The 12,490-nt window shown below is 40.6% G+C and overlaps 1 protein-coding gene across 2 annotated transcripts in view; it reads left to right on the plus strand.

The window, feature by feature from the left end:
• itgb1a (integrin, beta 1a) overlaps positions 1-12,490 on the plus strand; it is a 47,052-nt gene that overhangs the window by 31,269 nt on the left and 3,293 nt on the right. For both annotated transcript variants that reach the window (XM_072679375.1, XM_072679376.1), the window contains exons 4-15: positions 253-472; positions 626-796; positions 966-1,204; positions 2,250-2,405; positions 2,504-2,599; positions 3,166-3,255; positions 3,362-3,502; positions 3,679-3,881; positions 5,199-5,437; positions 6,635-6,857; positions 8,544-8,770; positions 9,716-9,882. In XM_072679375.1, the coding sequence (XP_072535476.1) occupies positions 253-472; positions 626-796; positions 966-1,204; positions 2,250-2,405; positions 2,504-2,599; positions 3,166-3,255; positions 3,362-3,502; positions 3,679-3,881; positions 5,199-5,437; positions 6,635-6,857; positions 8,544-8,770; positions 9,716-9,882 (2,172 nt within the window). The remainder of the gene's footprint in view (positions 1-252; positions 473-625; positions 797-965; positions 1,205-2,249; positions 2,406-2,503; positions 2,600-3,165; positions 3,256-3,361; positions 3,503-3,678; positions 3,882-5,198; positions 5,438-6,634; positions 6,858-8,543; positions 8,771-9,715; positions 9,883-12,490) is intronic.

The raw sequence follows: 12,490 nt of genomic DNA on the forward strand, positions 1-12,490 counted from the left end.
ATGAATTTCAAATGGACCATTTTGCATGTATGAACCGACAGGCCTGGGGATTGAATAGTAGATTAACTAAGATTACATGCTGCCTGTTTCTTTACAAAGTGCTGTACAGGGAGATTAAAGTATGTTAAAAAATTAAGTATGTTAAAATATACATTAGCATAGAGGTGTATTTTCATTCATCTGCTCAGTCATTTGGATATGGAAATATGAAGTATGGTCCAAATCTTTTTTTTTACTATCCCCACTTTGCAGAAGTTCCTGAAGCAGGGTGAACCCACATCAGCCCGCTGTGATGAGCTTGAGTCTCTGAGGAAGAGAGGATGTGTGGCAGCCAAGATTGAGAACCCTCGAGGGAGCCAGAGGACCCTCAAAAACAAACCTGTCACCAACCGCAAGAAAGGAGGAGAGAAACTCAAACCTGAGGACATCACCCAGATCCAGCCACAGAAACTCTCTGTCAGCCTCAGATCTGGTACGAGTAATAGCACATTTGCAAATCTGCTGTTGAAGCTGGTTTATATGGTAAAGTACAGCATAGCAGATGCTGTGCAGATTAAAACAGTAGGTCTAATACTGTCCTGATTATTCTGAATAAATGAATTCCCATGTGTTTGCATTCCTGCAGGGGAACCACAGACAATAAATCTGAAGTTCAAAAGAGCGGAGGACTATCCCATAGACCTGTATTACCTTATGGACCTGTCCTACTCCATGAAGGATGATTTGGAAAATGTCAAAAACTTAGGCACCAGCTTGATGCTGGAGATGTCCAAGATCACCTCTGACTTCAGAATTGGTGGGTTTTTATGAAGAGCATTGGAGGGAAATGAGCTGAAATAACCCGTTGGCATGTTTGAGTTTCTCTTTAGATTCTTGTAATGAAATCTAAAACAAAAAAAAAATACACCAATCATTTTTACCATATATAGCTCCATAATTCACTCGTACGTTCATCCATATATTAGGTTTTGGCTCTTTTGTGGAGAAGACAGTCATGCCCTATATCAGCACCACTCCTGCTAAACTTCTGAACCCCTGCACTGGAGACCAGAACTGCACCAGCCCCTTCAGCTACAAGAACGTCCTAAAGCTCACTAGCAACGGGCAGCAGTTTAACACTCTGGTGGGTCAGCAGCAGATCTCTGGCAACCTGGACTCTCCAGAGGGGGGTTTCGATGCCATCATGCAAGTGGCTGTCTGTGGGGTGAGTATGGCCAGCTTAAGCTTGAGGAGTTGTTGAGAGTTATTCCTGGCATTTGGCTGTACTTCATCCAGCTAACATCTTAAAAAAACATTTCCTCCTTCACTTTCTCTGAACATAACCACACATGTGGTAGTGACCGAAAGCTTAGTAACATCAAGTTTGGTATAATTTCTTTACTTTTTCAATAAATTACAAGTGAGAAATTTAAATCAAATTTATTTTTTTATTTTTTTTTACTTTTTTTGACCCGTCTACATGAGCACAGCCTTTTTGTGATTCTTTTTTTTTTTTTGGAGAACGCTCTCCAGAGTGGAGATTTCCGAGTACTCCATGTTCAGTTTTTTTGTGTAGACAGGCAAAACGCATCTTTTTAAAAACACTGTTCTCTGCCTGATCAGGAGTGTGTGAGGGATTGGCAGGTCACTATTTCACCTTTGCAATGTAAAAATAACCCTATGGTAGATTTTTATCGTGGAGTTGAAACTTTTTCCATGGTACAAATCATCACAATTCAATTTGTTGTTGTTGTAAGAAAATGTGCTTCAGCTTTGCACTGTATTTAGGTCTGTGTTGGCCGATACACTGCTTATTGATGCATTTAACATGATGAGGTGGTAGGACCACCTTCTGCGATGGCATTTTCGCACAAGTGTTTTAGGGCTGTTCTTGTGTGGATGTGGAGATTTTCAGAAAAAAGAGAGGGAGAGAAAACTATCTGGACATGTGTGAAGTACTTTTTTATTTTCTTTTAATTTATTATGTTTATGTTTTGCTAAAAAAACCCTTGTCCTGTTTTTAATACAGAGGGAAAACAGGGTTCTCACACAGGGGACATTGTATTTGGTCTCTGTAAGAATATGTTAAATAGAAAGATTGCAGAGTTGTTTTGGTAGCAGTCATAAAGTTTGTGTTTTTTGGCTGTACGTCCTTCTTCCTTCCTTCCTCTCTCTCTCTCTCTCTCTCTCTCTCTCTCTCTCTCTCCCTCTCTCTCTCTCTCTCTCTCTTTTTCTCTTGCGTGTATGCTCGCTCTCTTTTATGTAACCAGGAACATATTGGTTGGAGAAATGTCACACGTTTGCTGGTGTTTTCTACGGATGCTGGTTTCCACTTTGCTGGAGATGGAAAACTGGGTGGAATTGTGCTTCCCAACGACGGCAAATGCCACCTGGAGAACAACATGTACACTATGAGCCACCATTATGTATGTACTGTATGAACTGCTTAGTAACACATACCTTATCCTCACAGGCTTAACGAGATAACCTATTTTTTTGGTTTGTTTCTCTATTCCTTTGACAGGACTACCCATCCATTGCCCATCTGGTGCAAAAACTGAGCGACAATAACATCCAGACCATCTTTGCTGTCACAGAGGAATTCCAGCCTGTTTATAAAGTAGGTTCTCTCACCTCACTGAGCAAAGAACCTTGTTCTTCTGTGCAAATGTGTGCCTGCGTCATAATTTCTTTGATGTCGGTGTATGGACTTTGCTTTTTCTCCAAGTTGAAATCTTTTCCTTTGTTTAATTGAGGAAATCTCAGCCTTTTGAAGTCTTATATAATCTCCTTGGCCAACAGTCTGGGTTCTCACTTTCCATCATTAAACCATTACCAAAGTTCTACAGCTTCTCTAAAAAATCTGCAAATTCCTGATAATGACCACCATTATATTATTATACCCAGGATTTGAACATCGTGTTAAAATATAATTGTCATTGAGGCAGTGTGAACCCGCCGCTCTTTTTTTTGGAAAGCTGCAAAACTGAAAATAGTTTTTAGCTCCAGACTTGGCCTTCGCCACTCTCCAAAATCACCATTTCGAATTCTTGGCTGGAGCGTAAATGGGTCTGTTATAAAACAAACCTGCTTTTAGTCCTTTCTAGACTGCAGTGCTTTATATTTGTCTCAATTCCATGGCTCACACCCAAACACATTTTTCTGTGTTTTTTCCATCTTCCACAGGAATTGAAAAACCTCATTCCAAAATCTGCTGTGGGAACACTGTCAGCTAACTCCAGCAATGTGATCAACCTTATTATTGATGCCTACAATGTGAGTAGAGTGACCTCAATTATGGTTCGAAATGGCTCCTTAATTATTTACCTTTAAAGCACTTGTTAAAACTCCCTCTGTCTCTCTCTGTCTTTGTTTATTTCAGTCTCTGTCCTCAGAGGTGATTCTGGAGAACAGTAAACTGCCTGAAGGAGTGACCATCACCTACCAGTCCCGCTGCAAAAATGGAGTGGTCAGTGTTGGAGAGGACGGAAGGAAATGCTCCAATATCTCCATAGGAGATGAGGTAGCTCCATCTATGAAATGTTTTCCACCAATGCAAAGAAGCCTTTAATCAGGCAGATCACCATTGAAACATCCAACTGGTTCCTTGGCTGTTTTCATGGTTCTATATGGAATCATTGTCTTATGAAGAACTAATGAAGAACTTTTTTTATGTTTGTTTCTATTGATTTTTTTCAGGTGCACTTCAGTATAAACATCACTGCTCAGGGCTGCCCCAAACAAGCCAAGACTGAGTCTTTAAAGATCAGACCGCTGGGCTTCACTGAGGAAGTGGAGATAAAACTGAGCTTCATCTGTGACTGTGAGTGTCAGAAGGATGGCATCCCCAACAGTGACCTCTGCAATAACGGCAATGGCACCTTTGAGTGTGGAGCCTGCAGGTAACAGCCAGATTACACTCTGTCTTCCAGATTATTATGTAGAATAATCCGGTAATCCCAAATTGTTAGACATGCACTGTATGTCCAAAAGTTTGTAGACACCTGCTCATCCAGAGTTCTGAAGTCAAGGGAATTAACAGTTTGTTCCCCTTTTGTGGCAATACCATCTTTTATACAGTACCCCAAAGAACCCTTAGTGTAATAGACATGTGAGAGTGTGATGGTCCTTTTAAAAGGTTTAAAGAACTTTACCAATTTAAAGATTCCTTACAGCCTCACATCTCTATTACAAACAGGGTTCTTTATAGAAGATGAAATTGTTTAGCGTGGCTTAAAGAACCATAAAACCTTCTTTTTTAATAATTAATAGATTGACATGGACAGCAGTGAAACATAGAAGTAAGCTGCTCATGTGGGATGATTAGTTCTGGGTCTTTGTATGGTTTGGTATTTTCCACTCCAAATCATCCCAGAGTTATTGGATGAAGCCTCATCTCTCCAGTGAGTACAGTTCCAGGGCTCCACACCCCACTGCTGGAAATATTTATTTCCCTTTAACTGAAAGAATATAAGCTTCCTGCGTGTTAGTAGTGGTAGTAACCTCAGGCTTCTGCAGATGGTGTTGCACAAGGAAGATCAGGCTATAAATACCTGTGAAGCGTACAACAGGATTCATAGATTAAGGTCAAGTGGTGGTACGGTGTGGTGAACGTCTCGTTGGATGTGTGGAAAATAGGTGGCAAAGCAGATGTTAATAATTGGCCAAAAGGAGTGATTGCATTTGGGGATGCAAAAGGCCATAGTGTGAATGAAGTAGCTGAATCTGCAGGTGTATGGAAGCATAGGGATCATATGGGTCTACCAGCAGTGGCAGAAATCCCAGTCTACAGGTAATTCTTGACATTCTTGAGCAGGAGTGAGCAAAGGCCTCTTGCTCCATACGTTTATGGTCTGCAGTTCCCTGTGGAGAGTTCCTTTAGAAGTTGGTTGTTCAGGACCGGCGTTGACTTCTAGACGCAACACTTGCCTGGAAGCAAAGTAATTTTCTTTAACAAGCCGTGAAACACACGGGAGGGCCCTGTTCCAGTTTTGAAATTTGGCCACAATTTTGATGAGGCTTTTTGCCACTGCTGGTATAAAGAAGGTTTAAAGAAGTCAGTGTAACGGTCACACTTTACACTCACGGCTACAAAAATCATTCTTTATGGAACCAATAGTGGTTCTTGTATGCCATTGTTCAAAGGTTCCTTTATAGCACCTTTACTTTTTGTGTTTTTTTGTTCATCTGCACACTTCAACCTCTCTTCTTCACCTCAGGTGCAATAAGGGTCGTATTGGCCGAGAGTGTGAGTGCAGGAAGGATGAGGTGTCTAGTGAGGACCTGGACAAGAACTGCCGCAAAGACAATGGCACAGATCTATGCAGCAACAACGGCGAGTGTGTGTGCGGAAAGTGTGAGTGTAAGAAGAGGGAGAATCCTGAGGAGTACTACAGCGGCAAGTACTGCGAGTGTGACAACTTCAACTGCGACCGCTCCAACAACAAGCTCTGTGGAGGTACTGCTTTCTTCAGCATCTGGTTAGCAGGGATTAAGCAGGGATTTCACTTACAATTAAGGAGAAGACCATAACATTATATAAAGCATCGCTAGTGGAATTCACTAATAGTTTGCATCTGTTTTGATCACCAGTAAACTTTTACAATTCAAATGTGTGACTTTAAGATAATCAAAATTAAACATATTTGTATTGAATCCATGTCAGTCATGTTGTCTGGCTTAATTACCTTATTAGGTGCACTAGTTAACTGTGATCAGGCTTGTTAAAACCCTACTGATCAGAAACTGGGCTCCCCTACAGTTGGGGAGTGTAGTTCACTTTTACTCAACTGCAGTAAATACTGCAGTTCCCCCTCATGGCCAGCTGTACACATGCATTTGTTGACAAGCCGAGATATATAGAAATCTGGCATCTGAAGTGAAAGAAAATGAGCGTGTGTGAACTGAGGCGATAGAGTGATATTACAGGGTTTTACACAAACAAGACTCTGGTTACACCGCATTACACAGACCTGAGGTTTCTTGCAGCTCTGCCAAAGTTTCATAGTACGGTAGCAGTGTTCCAGCCTGGCAGTGACAGAGACACCATTCTCCCTATTACAGTCAGTGGAGTGTGATTGGTACAAATTGAACAAAAAACATACAGCAAAATTATAAAAGCATACCAAGAATTACCAAACTAGAATCAGTAGAATCAGCTTTCTAGAAACACTTTTTTTTCCTGTCCAAGCAGCTTCTCTCACTTGTTCATGTTTAAATACTAAGGAGAGCTGTTACTACACTACGGTCTGTGATGGTAAAGCCCAGAAGATGTGACCAAAACTGACTAACTAACCCTGTTAGCTGTTCCTGACTGCCAGCTTTTGGGAAGCAAATGTAGCATAGCAGCTATCCAAAAGATCCAGATATCTACAATGGGTGAAGTAGTGGTAGTGGATAAAGATGATGCTTCTGACTCCCTGAGGATTTCAGTCTGAATCTGACAGCTTGTTGTGTCCATTTCAGCCCTGACTGCTTTTTAAAAGAGACAGTTAATTGACATATATCATTTTTGAAGACATGAAGAGCTACAAAGAGGCTGGAAAATGGTCATGGCCTCTTGACCATCATGATATACTGATGGTCAAGGCTTTTCAGTATATCAGTATATAGTCTCTCTCTCATGCTCTCTTTTTCTCTGTCTGTCTAATGCTAGGCCACGGGCACTGTGAATGCAGGGTGTGCATCTGTGATGCTAACTACACAGGAAGTGCATGTGACTGCTCTCTGGATACCTCCACCTGTTTGGCCTCCAACAATCAGATCTGTAATGGCAGAGGCATTTGTGAGTGTGGTGCCTGCAGGTGCACTGACCCCAAATTCCAGGGACCCACCTGTGAGATCTGCCCCACCTGCCCTGGAGTTTGTACTGAGCACAAGTAAGCGTGGTTGGGGGGTATATCTAACGGCCTACACTCTTTAAAATAGGTCCTATATGTGGTTCTTGTGGTTCTTGGCTGGAAAACACACAGTTGTAAGAAAACAGCTTTAGTTGATATTGAACCTTTTCATTATGTAGAACCGTTTCATATATCTCTTATTTTTAAGGTTTTTAAGGAAAAATGTGGTTCTTCAATAGAATCACTACAGGGCTCTTTGTACCTTCTTTTTTTTTTAAGTACTGTACTGGACATATCTTTTGACGATTCCAAAATAATGTATTTTCATTTCATGTATGTGGAATGCATGTCCATCTATGATCTATTGCATGTTTTATTAAATTCATCTTTAAAGGCTTTTGCATATAAGATAATCCCCACGTTTCATAATAAAATGTTCGGAATAATAGCTGTATCTATAATAAGACCCCATGTGACCTAGAAAATTTTAGAAATTATTCATATTTCTTGTGAAAACATACCTTGACTCATGTGGCCGAATTATTTTGGTGCTTGAAATGGGTTTACCAGAGTATTAGTTTAACAAAAGCAGTAAAATGTTATGAACAAAACAATATAGAAATGGCGAGAGGCATAAGACAAGTTTCTGAGTGTCCATTGGTCAGTTTTACACAAAACCAGAGACAGACGCACAAATCCACCAATTACAGATGAGTGGCAGATGACAAACACAGCAAGAGACAGAGATGAGTATCTTAACCCATCCTCATAGGCTCATAACTCCGAATGTGAGTTTTGTACAATCTGGCAATAGATGCATTAGAAAGGGCAGAGTCTACAGATTCAGGGAATGTAATATTCTTGCTGTTAACCAAAGCGTATATATAATTACAAGCAGCATTGAACACATACTCATCTATAGAATTACTGTAATAATTAACATCATAGGCCCTAAGATAGAACCCTGTGGGACTCCACAAGAAATAGTACATGAAATGGTTACCAAATTATTCACAATAGGTTCTGTATTAGGAACAAGAATTTAATAATAAAGCTAGGGTTCAAGGGGTTAACGCCATTAAAGCTGGCTGTGTTTACTAAGGGACGGGTTAGGAATTTACCTGCCAGAATAAGAATGCTTTTGTTTATTACTGCTTCTGATTTGGCTCAAAAGGTTCAGCAATAAGCTCAACTGATGAGACTAGGTTATGGTTTACCATGATAAATTGACAGAAAGAGGCATCATGACTTCATTCCAAATATACAGAGTATACTGCGGCCCTAATGCTGGCTTCAAATTCTTCTTCTGACTTCAGAGGCCGCAAGTACAGCGTGATTTGTGTTTTTGGTTGGAAACAGCATGAATGCCTTGGGAAATTATTTTTCTGCAACAAAACCAAAGTGCTGAGCAGGTCCAGTAAGAGAGCAGTGGTTTTATCCAGTAAGAAACATCACTAGCATATACGCATGTCTAGTTTTCTCACATATGGATGAGAGCAAAGTCCCTCATAATTATGCTTGTAACACCTCTGATGGGGCTTTACGCCTGCAGTGTTCTTGTGTTGCTGCTGAATTACTGAAATACAGACACGACTTGAAGGCAGCTGCACAGCTAATAAGGCAGCATAATATCAGACATATGGAAATCATTGATTCTCTACACTTCATTACACCACATGATTTAATTTTAGTCATGTGGGTGACATACAGTCTGTTCCCTCACAGGGCATGTGTGCAGTGCAAGGCCTTTGGCACAGGAGAGAAGAAGGACACTTGTGACCGAGACTGTAATTACTTCAACCTGATCAAAGTGAAAGACCGGGACAAGCTGCCCCAGCCTGTGCAGGCCTTCCCGCTCATGCACTGCAAGGAGAGAGATGCCAACGACTGCTGGTTCTACTACACCTACGCCGTCAATAACAACACGGAGGTCCATGTCGTGGAGACTTTAGGTAAATGTGGAAAAAGGGACTTTGATATACATATTTTTCTAATACATTCACTTCTCATATTAATATTAGATATTTTATACAGTAATACCATTTACAGTGTGAAAGGATATATTATAATAGGTATTTTATTAAATATTAGAAATGTTGTTACAGTAATTTTATTTATAATAATAATATTTTGTATTATATTTTCCTTGTCTTTGTTTGTATTGTTCTGCTCGTCATATTAACGTTGTAAATGTGTGAACGGTAGTGTAAATAGATGAGAAAGCCACAGAAGTTCTACAATCAAATGGCAGGTTTGAACCTTAGGCTGTTTATAGGAGTGGACGGGAGAGTGAGACGGGAGGCAAGGCAGTGTGACCGCAGAACCCTGTCCACATTTCTTAGTAGCAAGCTCTCACTGCCTGTCCCGATACTGGGAGCGTGCACAGTGGTGAACTTGACTGTCAGTAGAAACGAGAAAACGTGATTACCACAAAGTTTAGCCTCAATCCACTGCATCACACCAAGTTTGTAAGTCCAGTACATCAGTTTACTGTCATGAAATATCTGCACATTCACAATATCAGACGGTCAGGATTAGCTGTCTATTAGATTGCCCACAGCTGGAAAGCACCTCCTTGCCACATCAGATAACTCCTGTAAAACACATTCATTGTAAAGAAAAGCTTAGGGGGCACATCTTCCAAAAATAAAAAAATACTAGATGTGTCATTTTAAATTAAAGTTTCCTTTCTGCTCCGTTCACTTACATGGGATCAGGCTAGGTTAACAGTTTTACTGCAACCTGCCAGCAGAGGGACCAAGAGGCGTTTTGGCTTCACAATTTTTTTCACTCCTGCTGACTATCCAGCCCACTCTTAGGTAGAGTTTTGGTAGGAAAGCTAAAGTTTGGACAACACAGTTCAAAAAAATTCATACCATCATATTCTTGCCTCCCAGAATGCCCGGCAGGTCCTGACATCATCCCAATCGTGGCAGGAGTGGTGGCCGGAATCGTGCTGATTGGTCTGGCCCTTCTGTTAATCTGGAAACTGCTCATGATCATTCATGACCGCCGCGAGTTTGCTAAGTTCGAGAAAGAAAAAATGAATGCCAAATGGGACACGGTAAGAAAACGACTGTACTGTCAGACAAGATTCACACACAGCTGTGTACTGGCTGCAATCGCTGTCTCATGAGTCACGGCATCAGTTCCTACTCTACTTAGGCTCGATACTTAACCACAGGCAGGTGGGCAGGTACTGTTTACCTGGACTCAGTTCTAAACACTGCTTCATTTTACTTTCCTTACTTTTCTAAACTTTTTGTTAACATTTACAGTCATGTGAAAAATGTGGACACCCACATGAAAACCTTTGTCTTTTTAAACATATTTAAACATATGAACATGTGAGCTTTAATTGAACAATACTGAGAGCAATACACATCTGCTGCAGATGATCAGAACATGGTTAGGGAGGATTTTGGAGAAGCCTTTCTTATTTAAACCTCAGACATTTAGTTTAGTTTGCGCTTTGATTGTTGAAGTGAGTGATGAAGATCACCCTGACCAGATCTAGAGATCTCTCTGAGGCCTTTAAAAAGAAGGTTATGGATGCAGATCAGTCTGGAAGAGGTTGAAAAAGATCTCAGGCCAGTTAGAAATCAGCCATTCCACCATCCGCTAAATCATTTACATAACTGCCAGCATGGCCAGGTTAGGCCGTCCTAGCAAGTTCAGCCCAAGATCAGACCACAAGATGCATAAAGAAACTTTCAACAATGCTAAAATGCCATCATAGGAGTGTCAGGTAGTTCTTGCTACAGTTGAGAAGTACAGCGTCTAAAATCAGAATGAGGTTTGATTTTGATGGGAGCAAGGAGGAAACCCTTGCAGTCAAACAAACAGCCGGACAAGACTCAAGATTCATCGGTCCAAACTATAGTCTTTGTCTAGGTGTTCAGACTGGTCCCCTGACTTATAGCTGAAGGGTATGACGTATCTTAGAGCCAGGAGGTACAGTAAATTCTTGATGGGTCTAACTGGAACTAGGGTTGTGTCTGAAAGCCTGTTGTTGTCACTGCTGTCCTGATTCAGTTTACTGAAAGTTACTCACAGACATGTCCGTTTCTCCAGGTAGCAGTAAATAAGGCTTAGCTTAAGGAGTTTAGCATGTGTGGAGCAGAAGAGAGACATTTTGAATTTGAGGGTTTGTTTCTCCAAGGTGTGGTCAGCTTAGGCTGGTCTGGTGAGGCCTGGTGTCTCAGTGCTGCCCTCTGTGGTCCAGAAATGATGTTTCAGATGTTCCTGATGAAAGACAAATTAGCTCCCATGTTTGAACCATAAAAACTAAGCCATCGCAAAATTATTAATAATTAAAAACCAAACTGTCGAGGAGTGTCTTTGGATTAACCAGGACAAGCTGTGACACAAGTCTTCTTATTAAAGTTTCACAACATGAATGATCAGAATTTGTTGTTTCGGATGAACTTTTCACACTGAGTCTTTTGAGGACAGGCCCCTCCTTTAAGCAGGATTACTCACCCATGTAAGATCCTCATATGAGGCTAGGGACATGGGCAGGGCAGTGATGTTTCCTAGCCCTGTCATTACAGCCTGGTGTCAGTAACAGTTAACCCACTCTGTCTGTCAGTGCCTGTGATTAAACACGTCTTCAAAGGCTCTGTGAGGGCTGCGATGAATGATGGGCTGATATGTCCAGAGCTGTGGGTTCTGTTGTGTTTTAAGCCAGATGTGACCTTGTGACTTCATTATTATACAGTGTTTCTTTTTATCATGAATCGTTAGGGCTGTCATGATTGATTATATTAGTAATTCAGTCTGTTCTGATAATTAATTGGGTGATGAGATTTGGAACAAAGGGCCAAACACTTAAAAATGGACTTAAAAATAACAAACCATGCGGCCTTACCATTTTTCAAGACATTTTATTGTTAAAAATAAACAAGGAAACCTTTTTATTATCTGTTTTTTTGCCATTTTTTGACTTTATGACATATTTTAAATCTGGCAGTTGTTCTTTACATTGCTCCAAAATCTCATAATGAGTGGACCAACAGAAATAAAGTCTTATATATATATAATAGGGGCGTGTTCATCAGCCTCTTTTACAGACTTTATGTGAGACCAGTAGCACATAAAATACACTATATGGCCAAATGTTTGTGGACACCCCTTCTAATGAATGTATTCAGCTACTTTTTCACTTTGCACCCATTGCATACACAGCTTGTATAGTCCCTGTAGAGAAGTGCTGCCTATGTAATAGGACTCTTTAGAGCAGGTAAACGTTAACCTATTGGCACCATGCCATGATAGTGCTCCATCCAATACTTTTGGGATGAGGTGGGTTGGTGATCATCCTGCATTCTGATCTTACTAATGCTTTTGTCTCTGAATGCCATTTAAATATTTTCAGCAATGCTCCAAAATCTAGTCTAAAGCCCTCTCAGGACAGTAGAGACATTTACTCCAACAAAAGCAGGATCCACCTTTTTAATACCCTTGATTTCATAAGACATAATGAACGTGCAGCTGTCCCAATACGTTTACTGCCAGCTAACCGTTTACTGTAGGATTTATTATGAAGTTCAGGTTTAATCAAGTAATTGAGTTAAATGGAGAAATCGAGACAGACCTACGTATCAGTTTATCATGAGACAAGCAAAAACTGCAGATATGCAGTCTTGTGAAGAGCTGTATATGTTCCAAAT

Source organism: Salminus brasiliensis, chromosome 5 (genome assembly GCF_030463535.1).
Source record: "Salminus brasiliensis chromosome 5, fSalBra1.hap2, whole genome shotgun sequence".
In the NCBI taxonomy this organism is placed as follows: domain Eukaryota; kingdom Metazoa; phylum Chordata; class Actinopteri; order Characiformes; family Bryconidae; genus Salminus; species Salminus brasiliensis.